Genomic DNA, 15,340 nt, shown 5'->3' on the forward strand with positions numbered 1-15,340 from the left:
CATGGCTGACCTGCCTGTCTGTGTACAGTACGTGAAGACACTATGGCCGACCTGCCTGTCAGTGTATAGTACATGGTGACACTGTGGCTGTCCTGCCTGTCTGTGTATAGTACATGGTGACACCATGGCTGACCTGCCTGTCTGTGTATAGTACATGGTGACACCATGGCTGACCTGCCTGTCTGTGTATAGTACATGGTGACACCATGGCTGACCTGCCTGTCTGTGTATAGTACATGGTGACACCATGGCTGACCTGCCTGTCTGTGTATAGTACATGGTGACACCATGGCTGACCTGCCTGTCTGTGTATAGTACATGGTGACACTATGGCTGACCTGCCTGTCTGTGTATAGTACATGGTGACACCATGGCTGTCCTGCCTGTCTGTGTACAGTACGTGAAGACACTATGGCTGACCTGCCTGTCTGTGTATAGTACATGGTGACACTGTAGCTGACCTGCCTGTCTGTGTACAGTACGTGAAGACACTATGGCTGACCTGCCTGTCTGTGTATAGTACATGGTGACACTGTAGCTGACCTGCCTGTCTGTGTATAGTACATGGTGACACCATGGCTGACCTGCCTGTCTGTGTATAGTACATGGTGACACCATGGCTGACCTGCCTGTCTGTGTACAGTACGTGAAGACACTATGGCCGACCTGCCTGTCTGTGTATAGTACATGGTGACACTGTGGCTGTCCTGCCTGTCTGTGTATAGTACATGGTGACACCATGGCCGACCTGCCTGTCTGTGTACAGTACGTGAAGACACTATGGCCGACCTGCCTGTCTGTGTATAGAACATGGTGACACTATGGCTGACCTGCCTGTCTGTGTACAGTACGTGAAGACACTATGGCTGACCTGCCTGTCTGTGTATAGTACATGGTGACACTGTAGCTGACCTGCCTGTCTGTGTATAGTACATGGTGACACTGTAGCTGACCTGCCTGTCTGTGTATAGTACATGGTGACACCATGGCTGACCTGCCTGTCTGTGTATAGTACATGGTGACACCATGGCTGACCTGCCTGTCTGTGTACAGTACGTGAAGACACTATGGCCGACCTGCCTGTCAGTGTATAGTACATGGTGACACTGTGGCTGTCCTGCCTGTCTGTGTATAGTACATGGTGACACCATGGCTGACCTGCCTGTCTGTGTATAGTACATGGTGACACCATGGCTGACCTGCCTGTCTGTGTATAGTACATGGTGACACCATGGCTGACCTGCCTGTCTGTGTATAGTACATGGTGACACCATGGCTGACCTGCCTGTCTGTGTATAGTACATGGTGACACCATGGCTGACCTGCCTGTCTGTGTATAGTACATGGTGACACTATGGCTGACCTGCCTGTCTGTGTATAGTACATGGTGACACTATGGCTGACCTGCCTGTCTGTGTATAGTACATGGTGACACCATGGCTGTCCTGCCTGTCTGTGTACAGTACGTGAAGACACTATGGCTGACCTGCCTGTCTGTGTATAGTACATGGTGACACTGTAGCTGACCTGCCTGTCTGTGTATAGTACATGGTGACACCATGGCTGACCTGCCTGTCTGTGTATAGTACATGGTGACACCATGGCTGACCTGCCTGTCCATGCATAGTATAGATTATAAGCAATGGTTTGGAGATTGTCACTTGTTCATAGGCTTTATATGAGTTGGACTGACCAACAAAACCAGGCACAGCCTATAGACAAGAGTGGCAGTGTTCCCAGCAAAAAAAATCCTCTGTTTAGTTATTTTACCTAGTCGTGGACAAGCCTTTAGAAATGTTGGTTAGTTGGCTTTAAAACATCACGGCTTCCCTATATTACTTTCCACAGAAATCACATCCTTTAGGCCTCATGTGTGAATTTTTATTTTTCATACTTCAGTAATCTATTTTATCATGATGGTCCAACTTCTTGTAGATTCATAAATTGCAGTCAGAGAACTCGCAGATTCGTCACCAGACTGGTCCTTCTCCGCCTCCTCCAGTAAACCCCGAGAGGATTGAACCCTCGTTACCCTCAGCCCTCAGACGAGACCGACAGGCATTTTCCATGTATGAGCCAGGATCAGCCCTTAAACCATTTGCACAGTCCACAGATGACCTCAGCAGTCGGCTGCAGCCCTTCCACTCCGGTGTAAGTACTTCATCTCCGTCACCTACACATGTGCCAGCATTGAGCATTGCTAGACTCCAGCACAACCCATATAAAAATAAATGTACTTGTCTTACTTTTTGATGTGTAATTATAGAACAGATCCATTATATATAATGTCTTGTTTCAACTTAAAAACCTAAAATGTTTTATTTTTATCTTCTCCGGTGTAGAGACTGAAATATACATTTTTGGGGGATTTTTTTGTGACATATTAAGGCTACTTTCACACTAGCGTCATGCACTGCACGTCGCAATGCGACGTAACGACGCTAGCGTTGAAAGCGCCGCACAACAGGGGCAGCGGATGCTGTTTTTCAACTCATCCGCTGCCCCATTGTGAGGTGCGGGGAGGAGGGGGCGGAGTTCTGGCCGCGCATGCGCTGTCGGAAATGGCGGATGCGACGCAGCAAAAAACGTTACATGTAACGTTTTTTGCTGCCGACGGTCCGCCTCAACACAACGCAACCGTCGCACGACGGTTGCGACGTGTGTCAATGCGTATCTATGCGTCGCTAATGTTAGTCTATGGAGAAAAAACGCATCCTGCAAGCACTTTTGCAGGATGCGTTTTTTCTACAAAACGACGCATAGCGACGTGCAGTGCATGACGCTAGTGTGAAGTAGCCTAAAAGAAAAGGCAGTACCAGCAAACCTGTTACATCATGAAGACAGACTATTTTACTATAAAGAAAAAACAATCTTTAAAGGGGTATTCCTGTTTAGATAAATGAACACCATCTGTCCACTGAATAGGTAATGATTATTAGCTAGCTGTGAGTCTAACGGCTCAGACCCCCACGATCAGTAGAAGGGGGAGGTGGGACCTGTGTCAGTCATTCTCCATTTGTCCTCCATGCAACAGACCTTGAATTTAGTGGTACGGCGGATACGCCACCAGGTTCTCCTGCCTCAGGTGTCGTAGGTTGGCATGGGAGACACTTGTTTAGTTTAAATACTGGGATATGTCCCACCAGAAGGGTTTATAAAATTAAGTTTAGTCTCCTATTTTTGTTTTAATGGAATTTTTGTAAAGTTTTTTTTTTTGCATAAGAAGCATTTAAGATAAGTCAGCTCCTGAAATGATTTTGATGTCTTATCTACAGTATTTTATCCACTTTTGCATTAAAGTCTATGCGCACGACCATATGACTATGCACACAACCTATGTTGATATTAGTGACCTTTTCAGAAATGAAAATCTCCATATATGCCTCTTAACCATGCAAGAAAAACAACCATCTGAGTGCGGTTTAGTAATCTTTCACAAGTTGAAACATACAGTAATGGTCGGTGAAGAGTCCATCTAAGCCCTGATCATGGGTTTGTGTCCTCCCGTGTTTGTCCTGTGCACATGACTCTGCTTAGATCCGTCTCCCATATTTTGGTGATGGTGTATGTTCTATGTTAGTGCGCTAGGTCCAGCTGTTATTGTGGCATGTAGTTGTAGATTGTGCTCTTCTTGTGTGCATGCTGCCTGACGTTCCCCTTCCTGTTCTAGATCCGGAAAGGCATCTCTGCCTCTTCTGTGCCCTTCCCCCCTCTGTCCTCCCCTCTGTTCTCTGGACCCCCGGACAATACTCGGAATATGGTGATGTACCCCCCTTCTTTGTATTCACATTTTATTACTAATTTTGGGGAAACCTTTTGTAAATGTTTGTAAAGTTTTTAGTGCAACCTAAATGTCTGAGTCATACATCCCCGTGTGTTATTAAGGAAAAGGTGTCATCGGACATATGTTTTAAATCAAGATTTTAAGAAAAAATATATTTTATTTTTTTCTTAAAATCTTATTTTTTTTTTCTTCATATCATTATCTATATTTAAAAAAAAAAAAAACCTTACAATTTTCACACCTACCACTTGGACTTGTACTACCCTCACACTTCCTGTTCTATAGAACAATCTTTTCAGCAGTCTTATTATCATCAAAGGCAGGATTACATCTGTATAAGGAAGATTACACAGGATCCACCATTCACAATAGGTTGCAGCTCCCCTCCTCGCCCCCCTATCACAATGACCTCTAGCGTCATGAGTGCATTCTCATTACATACTTCAATGCAATTTTTTTTCTAAATTGCTGATAATTTTCATGTTCCCATCAAGAATAAGGAATCTAATATTAAGCCTCAGGGCCAGTGTAAAAATTGCCAAAAAAAAGTGTTTTTTTTTTAATGTAGTGATAAGAAAAAAAATCTTTTCTTTTTTTTTTTTTTTTTAAATACTTTAAACTTAAAAGGAACCTATGAGGATTTTATATCCCAAACTAAAGGCATGTATATAAAGGTGCTTCAGTGCTGAGTAAATCCTTACTTGTTTTGTAGAAATCTACTTTACAATGTTGGAGAAATCCATAGTTGAAATTGTATGCTCATGAGTTGCAAGTGCAGTGGGCGAGCGCTGCACTTACAGCTCTCCCTATTCCCCGCCCACTGCACTTACAGCTCTCCCTATTCCCCGCCCACTGCACTTACAACTCCTTAGCATACAATTTCAACTATGCATTTCTCTAAAACTGCAAAACAGATTTGTACAAGAAAGGTAAGGATTTACTCGCCATTAAAGCGCCTTCATTTATATGCTATTAGTTTGGGTATAAAATCCTGATGATTGGTTCTTTTTTAAATCTTGATTTAGGCAAGATGACATTTTCTGATGGCACATTTCCTTTATGTTCAGTTTTTTTTTTTTTTTTAATCAATATTGAAAATAAAAAAAACATAACATTTGACCAAATATATTATGATCAAATAAGTCACGCAGGACTTAATAAAACTTGTACTGATAACAATATTCATGCGGAAATATAAACAGGTCGCTCAACATTGCAGCTGCAAAAAAGAAAGACCTACATTTTCATATCAGCAAATTAAAAATGTTTCTGAAAATTCCAACATAGAGGTGAGAAAGAGAGAGAAAAAAACATTTTTAGGGAGGGTAGGAGGATTAGAAGGGAGAAGAGGGATGAAAGAGGGGTATGGAAAAAGGGAGGGTGGTAAAGATGAGGGAAATAAGGCGACACATTTCCTTTAAAGAAGTGATTACCATCCTATGGTGATTATCAGTATGACATTTTGTCGTCTTTTTCTGGCCACCAAGTGAGTAGGCTTGTTGTGGAACTTTGGTAGCCATGCTGCCCCTTTATTCTAAGGTTCGCTGGGATCTGTAAGTGATGGCACATCCCGGTCATCTCCCATCACTTACTATAAAGGGAAAGCTTTAATACGGACCCATAATAACCAATAGTAATTAAAAAGCTGCATTTTTACTCCTGATGTGACCCGTCAGTAGTCTGTGTGTCTATGTAATAGTGTTCATTGCCGTGTTCATCTTGGCTGCATGTTAAATCCCCTTATTTCTTATCTAGTACATTTACCAGTCTAGTACCCAGCTGCTGTGGGGGTCCTCACACACGGTGGTAGTGGTGGTGGGGAAAATGCTGCATAAACCCCAGAGTCGGGGTGTGCGGAGTACCACAACTACCACTGCGGCCACACTGCGATTATAGCTGCCAGGTGTCATCTTATCTCGGGTCCTGGCAGCGTTTATACATCTTTTTATATGAAAATACTGTATAGCACATTTATATATTATCTGTGGTCGTTTAGGGTCTTTTTTTCTTCTCACAGCATATACACTATTGATTTTTTTACATATTTTTTTTTTTCTTTACCTATCACTTAATATAAATTTTGTACTAGATGTATCTTATGTATGTGAAGACTGGCCATAAATATTAGAAAATTGCCCTTTAAACCTGTCAATTTTTACAACATCAACCAGAGATGTAATATGTGTGAGGGCAGCGTGACCATTATTGGCATCTGCTGTCTGGGAGATATTTGGTTGCAGCTTGTTCTCCTCTCCTCAGTATGCACACTCACGTGATCATACATGTCTATGGAGGATTGCGGATAAATAACCATTTCGGCTTACAGCATTCTCATGTGTATGGCTGGCTTTAGCAAAAGCAAAAAAAAAAAATTCAACATTGTTAATACAGCAGCAAAATGGATAAATAATATAGTTAATCAAGAAACCGTTACGGTCTTAGGAAATAATCCATTATTGACATTATAGATATGATTGAAATGTTAGATTTACAAGATACAAAGCTTCAGTTCTAGTGTACTTTGTAATGTTTTTGTTTTTTTTCCCCCCCTCCAGTCTGTTAAGGCAGATCGACACGGCAGCGGTGCAGACAGTGACTATGACAATACGCAGAGCACAGACACGAGCAGTGGGTAAGTACAGAGCGGCACCCACCCTGCATATATGTACTGTGGTATGTAATTACCGTATTTTTCGGACTATAAGACGCACTTTTTTCCTCTCGAAATGTGGAGGAAAATGGGAGATGCGTCTTATAGTCCGGATATACTGGCTCTGGCTGAGGTGGGGGAGCGATATTGGAGGAGCAGCGGGTCACAGAGGCAGGAGTCGGTGGCTCTGGCTAACTCCTGTGCCCGCTGCTAAAGAGAAATGAATATGCACTGCATTCCACGCCCATGGGCGTGGAGGCCAATAAATATTCATGTCTTCCTGGCATCCTGTTAATATTGATTGGCCCCATCCCCTTGCTGGTATGATTGGCCCCATCCCAGTCCTGGAATCCATGGCCCCATCAGAAAAGATTAAAAAAAAAAAAACCTTTATTCTTACCTTCCTCTGGTCACTCGCACTGGCAGCGTCCTGCTCTGGTGCCAGCAGCTGATTAATGCTTGTAAGCAGCGCATGGCAGGGACATCATGCTCTGCTCACAAGCAGAGTACAGCTGCCGGAATACTCACCGGGTGTTCATCAGAGATCCTTCCTGCTGCTGCCATTGGTCACGTGTGCAGATACTTAAGAGAAATGAATATTCTGAATATTAATTTCTCTTAAGTATCGGCACTCTTAAGTATAGGCACATGTGACCGCTGGCAGCAGCAGGAAGCAGGCGGCTGAAGAGGAATGGATACTCACCGCGATCTCTGATGAACACCCGGTGAGTATTCCGGCAGCTGTGCTCTGCTTGTGAGCAGCACATGATGTCCCTGCCATGCGCTGCTTACAAGCATTAATCAGCTGCTGGCACCGGAGCAGGACGCTGCCACTGCGAGTGTCGGAGGAAGGTAAGAGTAAAGGTTTGTGTTTTTTTAATCTTTTCTGATGGGGCCAATCATACCAGCAAGGGTATGGGGCCAATCAATTATACCAGGAACTGGTGGGGCCAATCAATCATATCAGAATAAGAATGGGACCATGCATACCAGGAGGGGCTGGGGCCAATCATACCAGAATAAGGATGGATCCATGCATACCAGAATAACGATCGGGCCATGCATACCAGGATAGGGATGAGGGGACCATATTTACCAGGATAGGTGATCTTAAAGGGAACCTGTCACCCCGTTTTTTCCGTATGAGATAAAAATACTGTTAAATAGGGCCTGAGCTGTGCATTACAATAGTGTATTTTGTGGACCCCGATTCCCCACCTATGCTGCCGAAATACATTACCAAAGTCGCCGTTTTCGCCTGTCAATCAGGCTGGTCTGGTCAGATGGGCGTGGTGACATTGCTGTTTCTTCCCCCAGATCTTGCTTAGTTTTCCGTTGGTGGCGTAGTGGTTTGCGCATGCCCAAGTCCCGAATCCACTGCACAGGGGAGGGAAAAGAGCGCGATCTGCGCTATTCCCCTGGTGATCGGTGGGGGCGGCCATCTTCCTGTGGCCGCGCGTGCGCACATGGAGCGCTCTGCTGCCCGGGGCTTCAGGAAAATGGCCGTGGGATGCCGCGCGTGCGCAGATTGAGATCCTGGCGGCCATTTTCCTGAAGCCGAGATGCGAACTCTGCTTCTGGAAAATGGCCGCCGCGATCTCCATCTGCGCACGCGCGGCATCCCGCGGCCATTTTCCTGAAGCCCCGGGCAGCAGAGCGCTCCATCTGCGCACGCGCGGCCACAGGAAGATGGCCGCCCCCACCGATCACCAGGGGAATAGCACAGATCGCGCTCTTTTCCCTCCCCTGTGCAGTGGATTCGGGACAAAATACACTATTGTAATGCACAGCTCAGGCCCTATTTAACGGTATTTTTATCTCATACGGAAAAAAAACGGGGTGACAGGTTCCCTTTAAGTGCAGAATTGACCAAATTTTTTGCTTCAGTTTTTTTTTTCCCCCTAATTTCCTCCTCTAAAACCTAGGTGCGTCTTATGGTCCGGTGCGTCCTATAGTCTGAAAAATACGGTATCTTACAAAATCTGTAATTGTCAGCACAAGCTGTTAGACTTATAAGCAATATGATAATAATGTAACTTATAATAATTATGCATTATTGTTTTAAGTGATTAGTAGCTATTTTCTGATTGCTTATATAGCGGCAACGTATTTTGCAGCGCTGTACAGAGCTTAACCGTGCTCATATCGGTTACAATCTAGGTTTTTTGGGAGTTTTTTTATCGCAAATACATAAAAGGATCACGAAATCTGAGTTGAAGGAACAGAAAACATACAGACAATCATGCACAAGCACTGAGAGAACATACAAACGTCATCCAGATGTTGATGTTGGCCCTTTAAGGTCATATATCAATGACGCTGATACTTGTAGTTCTTTTTATACTGGTTGTTTATTCTACTTTTAAGACCTGTTCTACTTCTGTTCACACATATGAAGACATGAGGGCCTAGTTATCAATACTGTGCAAACTTAGACCAGACAGTCATAAACTTATCAAAGTGGATCATGCAGGATGGTAAACTTAGTACATCTTTACACTGTTTAAGTTCACGCCACTTATTAGTTGACTTTACTCTTTGGCAAAAATTTTCCTCAAAATTCTGTGGGGTTTTTTTTGCCACGAGCTTAGTCTCTGTTCTGACATTTTGGTTTGGGGTGTAATGGATTTTTTTCTTATGTGCTTTAGGGTGGAAGGAAGAAGGTATTTGGAATTATCCCGAGATGAAGATTTCCATGCCGATTCTGAAGATGTAGAGTTGGAGTTGGATGGCACCTTACCCAGCACAGAGGATGTGATCCTCCGGACCGAGCAAGTGACCAAGAACATCCAGGAGCTTCTGCGAGCTGCGCAAGAGTTCAAGCATGACAGGTGAGAGTGGGAATCTGTTGCGTCTGTCCAACAGTGGAAAAACACACTTGGAAAGACTATTAATTTTGTTTCAATCAGATCTTTTTTTTTTTTTATTGTGAAAGATATCAAGATACATTCACAATTTAATTCTGTTTTTAGAAACCATCAAAACTATATTAAACAAACACACAAATAAAAAAACATATAATTCACTGTGAACCAAGTAAAAACCGGTTCGTATTAACATCATTAAATCTATTTAAAAAAAAATCTGACATGTCATTGATACGTGCGAAAGTTTCACACGGGTGGAGATTGTAAACTCCGGTCAACACGGTTTTCCCAAAATGGAGGGGCTGCGGAGCTCTAGAAAGTTCGGAATATATTTATATATTTTTTTTTTTTAAGTTTTTGATTTTATAAAAGTAGTAAACTAGAGCAAAAAGAAGAAAAAATGTTCCAGCTTCTGGTAACATTTTCAGAGTAATCTTTATTCCATCAAAAAAACAATTAAAAAATGGTGGACAGGAACAAGAGCAAAGCGACGTGTTTCGAACACGGTTGATCTTTATCAAGGTGAAGGTGAAAACAGGATGTGGCAGGAAAGTGTTAAAAATGACTTTTTTTTACCCCCCCTAGTTTTGTACCCTGCTCTGAGAAAATCCACTCCGCAGTCACAGAGATGGCATCGCTCTTTCCCAAGGTAACTGTATTTTTAAAATATATAATTTCACTAAAGTTTTCTGGTTACCAATTAAAGTTCCTGTAGAGACAATTATCTTTCTATGAAGACTTATTTCTGCACCCAGCAGTCCAGAATTTCACAATAATCAAGGTATACAAAACAATATAGTTCTGGACAACAGATCCTGTGGGATCTTTTCCCTCATTTATCCTTCTGTGTAATACACTGATCAGAGCCTGATGTTTGATGTAGACGCCTGAAAAAGTTACAGGTGTATAAGTTCTAAAGTTACTTGGCTCCAATTATACAGCAGTAAACAAAATAGTGTCTTTTTGTCCACTGTCGGGTTGGTAAAGCATTAACAGGTCGCTGAATATAAGCACGGGGCTATGCTGGAAAAATAGCAGCATATATGCTGCAGAGATTTTCTAAGTGAAGCATAGGGCTATGCTGAAGGTAGTATATATAGATGCTAAGGTGCAATATTATACAGTCAAGCCACAATTAATGGTCAGCAAAGCTTATGGAAATGATAGAACATACATGTGCAGCATATACCTGACTATATTAATTACCTTTAGCCAAGGTGCGACAAGGTGCATTAGTGCTCCACATTTTTATTATGGCTAAAGGTAATTAATACTCTTTTATATTTCCATTTTTTATAAGGATCGTTTGTACTATATATTGGAATTTTATATATATATACAATATACACTCACCGGCCACTTTATTAGGTACACCATGCTAGTAACGGGTTGGACCCCCTTTTGCCTTCAGAACTGCCTCAAATCTTCGTGGCATAGATTCAACAAGGTGCTGGAAGCATTCCTCAGAGATTTTGGTCCATATTGACATGATGGCATCACACAGTTGCCGCAGATTTGTCGGCTGCACATCCCAAAGATGCTCCATACAAGGCAGGATGGATCCATGCTTTCAAGTTGTATACGCCAAATTCTGACCCTACCATCCGAATGTCGCAGCAGAAATCGAGACTCATCAGACCAAGCAACGTTTTTCCAATCTTCTACTGTCCAATTTCGATGAGCTTGTACAAATTGTAGCCTCAGTTTCCTGTTCTTAGCTGAAAGGAGTGGTACCCGGTGTGGTCTTCTGCTGCTGTAGCCCATCTGCCTCAAAGTTCGACGCACTGTGCGTTCAGAGATGCTCTTAGGCCTACCTTGGTTGTAACGGGTGGCGATTTGAGTCACTGTTGCCTTTCTATCAGCTCGAACCAGTCTGCCCATTCTCCTCTGACCTCTGGCATCAACAAGGCATTTCCGCCCACAGAACTGCCGCTCACTGGATTTTTTTTCTTTTTCGGACCATTCTCTGTAAACCCTAGGGATGGTTGTGCGTGAAAATCCCAGTAGATCAGCAGTTTCTGAAATACTCAGACCAGCCCTTCTGGCACCAACAACCATGCCACGTTCAAAGGCACTCAAATCACCTTTCTTCCCCATACTGATGCTCGGTTTGAACTGCAGGAGATTGTCTTGACCATGTCTACATGCCTAAATGCACTGAGTTGCCGCCATGTGATTGGCTGATTAGAAATTAAGTGTTAACAAGAAGTTGGACAGGTGTACCTAATAAAGTGGCCGGTGAGTGTATATATATATATATATTCATTATTAATTGTTGTGAATTAATTTCAATTAATTGTTTGATATATGCTCCCTCTAAGTCGCTGTAGGTCTACATCACTGTAGTATGCCTGGAACACATTTTTTGGACAATGTATGCCTATAACATGGCATGTGTCATAAGCCTTCTATCCTAAGTAAATGTCAGAATGTCTTCCCAACGTATACTTGTGTGAATTTAGCCTCAGGCTTTGGGCACACGACAATCAAACCTTCTACCATGATCATATAGCAGCTGTACTTTATAGACTGTTACGGATGTAATTTCTGCCTTGATCAGTGGTCTCCTAACGCTGAAGTTACTACGTAATATATGTCTGTGAGGCTCTTAGTTTAGGTTAACACCGGGGGCTATAGCCCATAAAATGGATAATAAGATACGGCCACTTCTTGGTCTTGTTAATCTAGCCTAAAGCATAACGACCCTGTTCTGATCATGGGCTGTAAAAATGTTTTTCATGTATGATTGCCTAACACTTCTTTTCGTCATTGGTAGAAACCAGCGCTGGAGACTGTACGCTCTTCCTTGAAGCTGCTCAACGCTAGTGCTTATCGACTGCAAAGTGAGTGTCGCAAAACTGTCCCCCCGGAGTCGGGGGCCACTGTAGACTACCAGCTCCTCACACAGCAGGTCATCCAGTGCGCCTACGACATTGCCAAAGCAGCTAAACAACTGGTCACCATCACCACCCGGGAGAAGAAACAGTGACCTCTGTTATCCTCTACGAACATTGTCCTTACTAAAGGCAGAAAAAGCTACCAAGATTGAGACATTCGGGGGACTCCACACAACCTGGGATAAAACTGAGGCTTCTACGCTCTTGGTCACTTATGAGACATTTTCCCCTGCAGCAGGCCAAAAATGTAATGTGCAGTCCCTTATGCAGAGAAATGCCACGTGGATCCCCTGCTGTAACGTCATTGTGTGTACTGTACAGAGAAGAATCGCGTGTGGTTGTAGGACCTGTCCTGTGGTCAGGGGTTAGTGCTCCTCGTCTCGTGTTTTAGGAGATCATTTCTAAACTTGGCCTTCTGGCTGCCTAATGTTTACATAAAGAACCAGTCTGGGTGATCACAGGAAGCACAGGAATAATTACCAAATACTTACACTCAAAGCTGCATTTAATATTGGTCTTTGTGCCGTCTACAAATGGCATGAATTCTGCATAATTTTCAATTATAAATCCATGTAAAAATAATAATTTGTTTGTACTCTGATTTACAATGCATACATTAATCACCGGTGTATGATACTTGTAATCTGCAATGACTTCATGCAGTAAATGGCACATGACCTATAAGTCAGGGAAGGAGCATTGATTCTCTATAGGTAAAACCATTTGTGTGCATGGTGTTTTTGTTGCATTAGATCTTTATCGATCATGTCTGCTTTGCCTGCTCTTTTTAGGCAGGTGGCCATCTCTAGACAGTTGGGCTCCTAGCTAAGGGCTGGCTTTAGAATCACTGAAACCTCTGGATGTGACTGGAAGCTTCAATCGTAGACTTCAGCATCTTTAGTTTTCCCTTTGCTGGTTCCAGTACCCGCCCCCCCCCAAAAAAAAATAAAATAAATAAATAAATAAATTAAAAAAAGTGCCCCATAATGATTCTTTTGCTGTTGGCATCAGCCTATATCTAGGAAGAATAAGAATATTGCAGCTTCCAGGATACTTTCGGCCAGCTTCCGCAAACATTCACGCTAGGGAAACATTGGCACATTTCAGTTATGTAAAATAAGCCCTTGATTATGGTGAAATATTAGAAGTAAGCTTCACAATGAGACTGCGCATTAATCTGCCTTCCTACTGCTGGGAACAAGTGACTGAGAGGAGCACAACAAGGGGTCTCGTCTGCCCCTTGGCATGGGCATACGCGCCCTACATTGGTAGCACAATCTCTACTTTCCAAGGTAACCAGCCCTGATGCCATCAGAAGCTACCGAAACTTCTGCCAGGTTAGAAAAACCTTTGACCAACAAATCTTTCTGCTTCTCTGTGAATGGGTGATTCGGTGAAGCCAACACTAAACTGACACTGGAATTTGTATATATACATGCATATATAATATATTATAAACATCTCTTTTTGTTATTTAGGAGGGAAGGATTAATCTAGAAGATTGCTCATGTATTTTGTACAAAACCACTTTAAGCTCGTTTTCAAAGCAGCCTTGGACAACCTATGGATTTTGTTTGTGTACCCTTCGCCACTTCAGGATTTGGAAGGGTTTTTTTGGGGCCAAAATTAGGCTTAAAGGTAGTAAATGGAGTAACAAAACAATCAAGCATTACTTGATAAATCCCCCTCCTCTCCAGCCTCAGTGTTCCAACCACTTGCCATAGTGGCCTTGTCACTTGTGTCAAAACACGACTGAAGCAAGTGATTGGCTGCAGTGGTCACGTGGGTGGATGACGTGTGACCACTGCATGGAGGTAGGCAGACTGGCAGGGAGCACTGGAGTGGTGCTGCTGGAACAGTGTGGGATATTTTTTTTTCCTTTTTTTCTACAATTAGTCTAATATTTGGACGATTCCAGAAAACCCCTTAAAGGGAGCCAGTCCTTTTTCGATATTGAACTGCCCTCCATGTCTTGCTAATTATGAAATGTGCATCACTAACATGGTTTTGTCAAGCAAAACTTCCCATTATTTATCTAAAAAAATATAAATATATATATATATATATATTTTTATCCTTGGGTGACAACTTTCAGTCATAGGAGTGGTGCTTTCTATCCTTTCAGTCAAATTATTCACGCCCATCGCACCCTGATTGATTCCCTGGACTGCCCCGACGTCACGGTTATCACCCAGTAAATCCCGCTCTTGCGCGGTGACTATCAGGTCCCCGGGCATGCGCGCTGAGTATGGGCGCATGTCGCCAGCTTCATTTCATACCTGCGCATGCTCCGGAGCCACGGTGAGTCAGTGGTTAGGTGATGTCCATTGTGCACACGCTATGGGCTGCACTCTTCCCGCGGCTCCGGAGCATGCACAGATGTTAAATGAAGCTGGGGATGTACATCCATATTCAGTGCGCATGCCCAGGGACCTGATAGTAGTGCGGAAGAGCGGGATTTACTGGGCAATTACCGTGACGTCGGGGCAGTCCAGGGAATTGATCAGGCTGAGATGGGCGTGAATAATTTGAAGAGGACCATGACTGGAAAGAATTTTTTTTAGATAAATAATAGGAAGTTTTGCTTGCGCAGACCATATTAGTTATGCGCATTGCATGACTAAGGCTACTTTAACATTTCCGTCGGTAGTCGCCCGTCACAAAGCGTCGGCACGACGTACCGATGGAAGTGTGTCCTTTCACATTTCCGTCTGCACTCCCGGGCAGGAAAGAGACAAGAGAGATTTCCTGCCGGACATGTGCAGGCTGAAAAACAGGATACAGCGCACAGAAAAACGTTCCCTTGAATATTTTTCCCAGACAACGGGCCGCCAAAACCCGATGCAACCAGTGCACGACCGACGCAACGTGTGGCCATATGTCTCGATCCGTCGGCAATAGAATTCCGTGGGAAAAAACGTATCCTGCGGGCAAATTTGCAGGATGCGTTTTTTTCCTAAAATGACGCATTGTGAGGGATACAAAACAACGTAAGTGTGAAAGTAGCCTAACAAGACATTGGGGGCAGTTTAATATCGAAAAAGGACATGACAGGTTCCCTTTAAGGAGAGCCTGTCACGTCCTAAATATAACTTTATCTGCAGAGTGGTAATTGGGATTTAAATGTAATTTACCTGTAGTT

General features: G+C 43.2%; 1 protein-coding gene across 5 annotated transcripts in view; it reads left to right on the forward strand.

Annotated features, from left to right (window-relative positions):
- Positions 1-13,119, forward strand: part of GIT1 (GIT ArfGAP 1) — a 145,041-nt gene extending 131,922 nt beyond the window's left edge. For 3 of the 5 annotated variants that reach the window (XM_077294295.1, XM_077294297.1, XM_077294296.1), the window contains 6 exons: positions 1,936-2,151; positions 3,671-3,760; positions 6,340-6,416; positions 9,083-9,265; positions 9,887-9,950; positions 12,078-13,119. In XM_077294295.1, the coding sequence (XP_077150410.1) occupies positions 1,936-2,151; positions 3,671-3,760; positions 6,340-6,416; positions 9,083-9,265; positions 9,887-9,950; positions 12,078-12,290 (843 nt within the window). In that variant the 3' untranslated portion in view covers positions 12,291-13,119. The remainder of the gene's footprint in view (positions 1-1,935; positions 2,152-3,670; positions 3,761-6,339; positions 6,417-9,082; positions 9,266-9,886; positions 9,951-12,077) is intronic. The other 2 variants (XM_077294300.1, XM_077294298.1) reach the window with 1 other exon arrangement.
- The last annotated feature ends 2,221 nt before the right edge of the window (positions 13,120-15,340 follow it).

This window comes from Ranitomeya variabilis, chromosome 3, assembly GCF_051348905.1.
Source record: "Ranitomeya variabilis isolate aRanVar5 chromosome 3, aRanVar5.hap1, whole genome shotgun sequence".
Taxonomy (NCBI): domain Eukaryota; kingdom Metazoa; phylum Chordata; class Amphibia; order Anura; family Dendrobatidae; genus Ranitomeya; species Ranitomeya variabilis.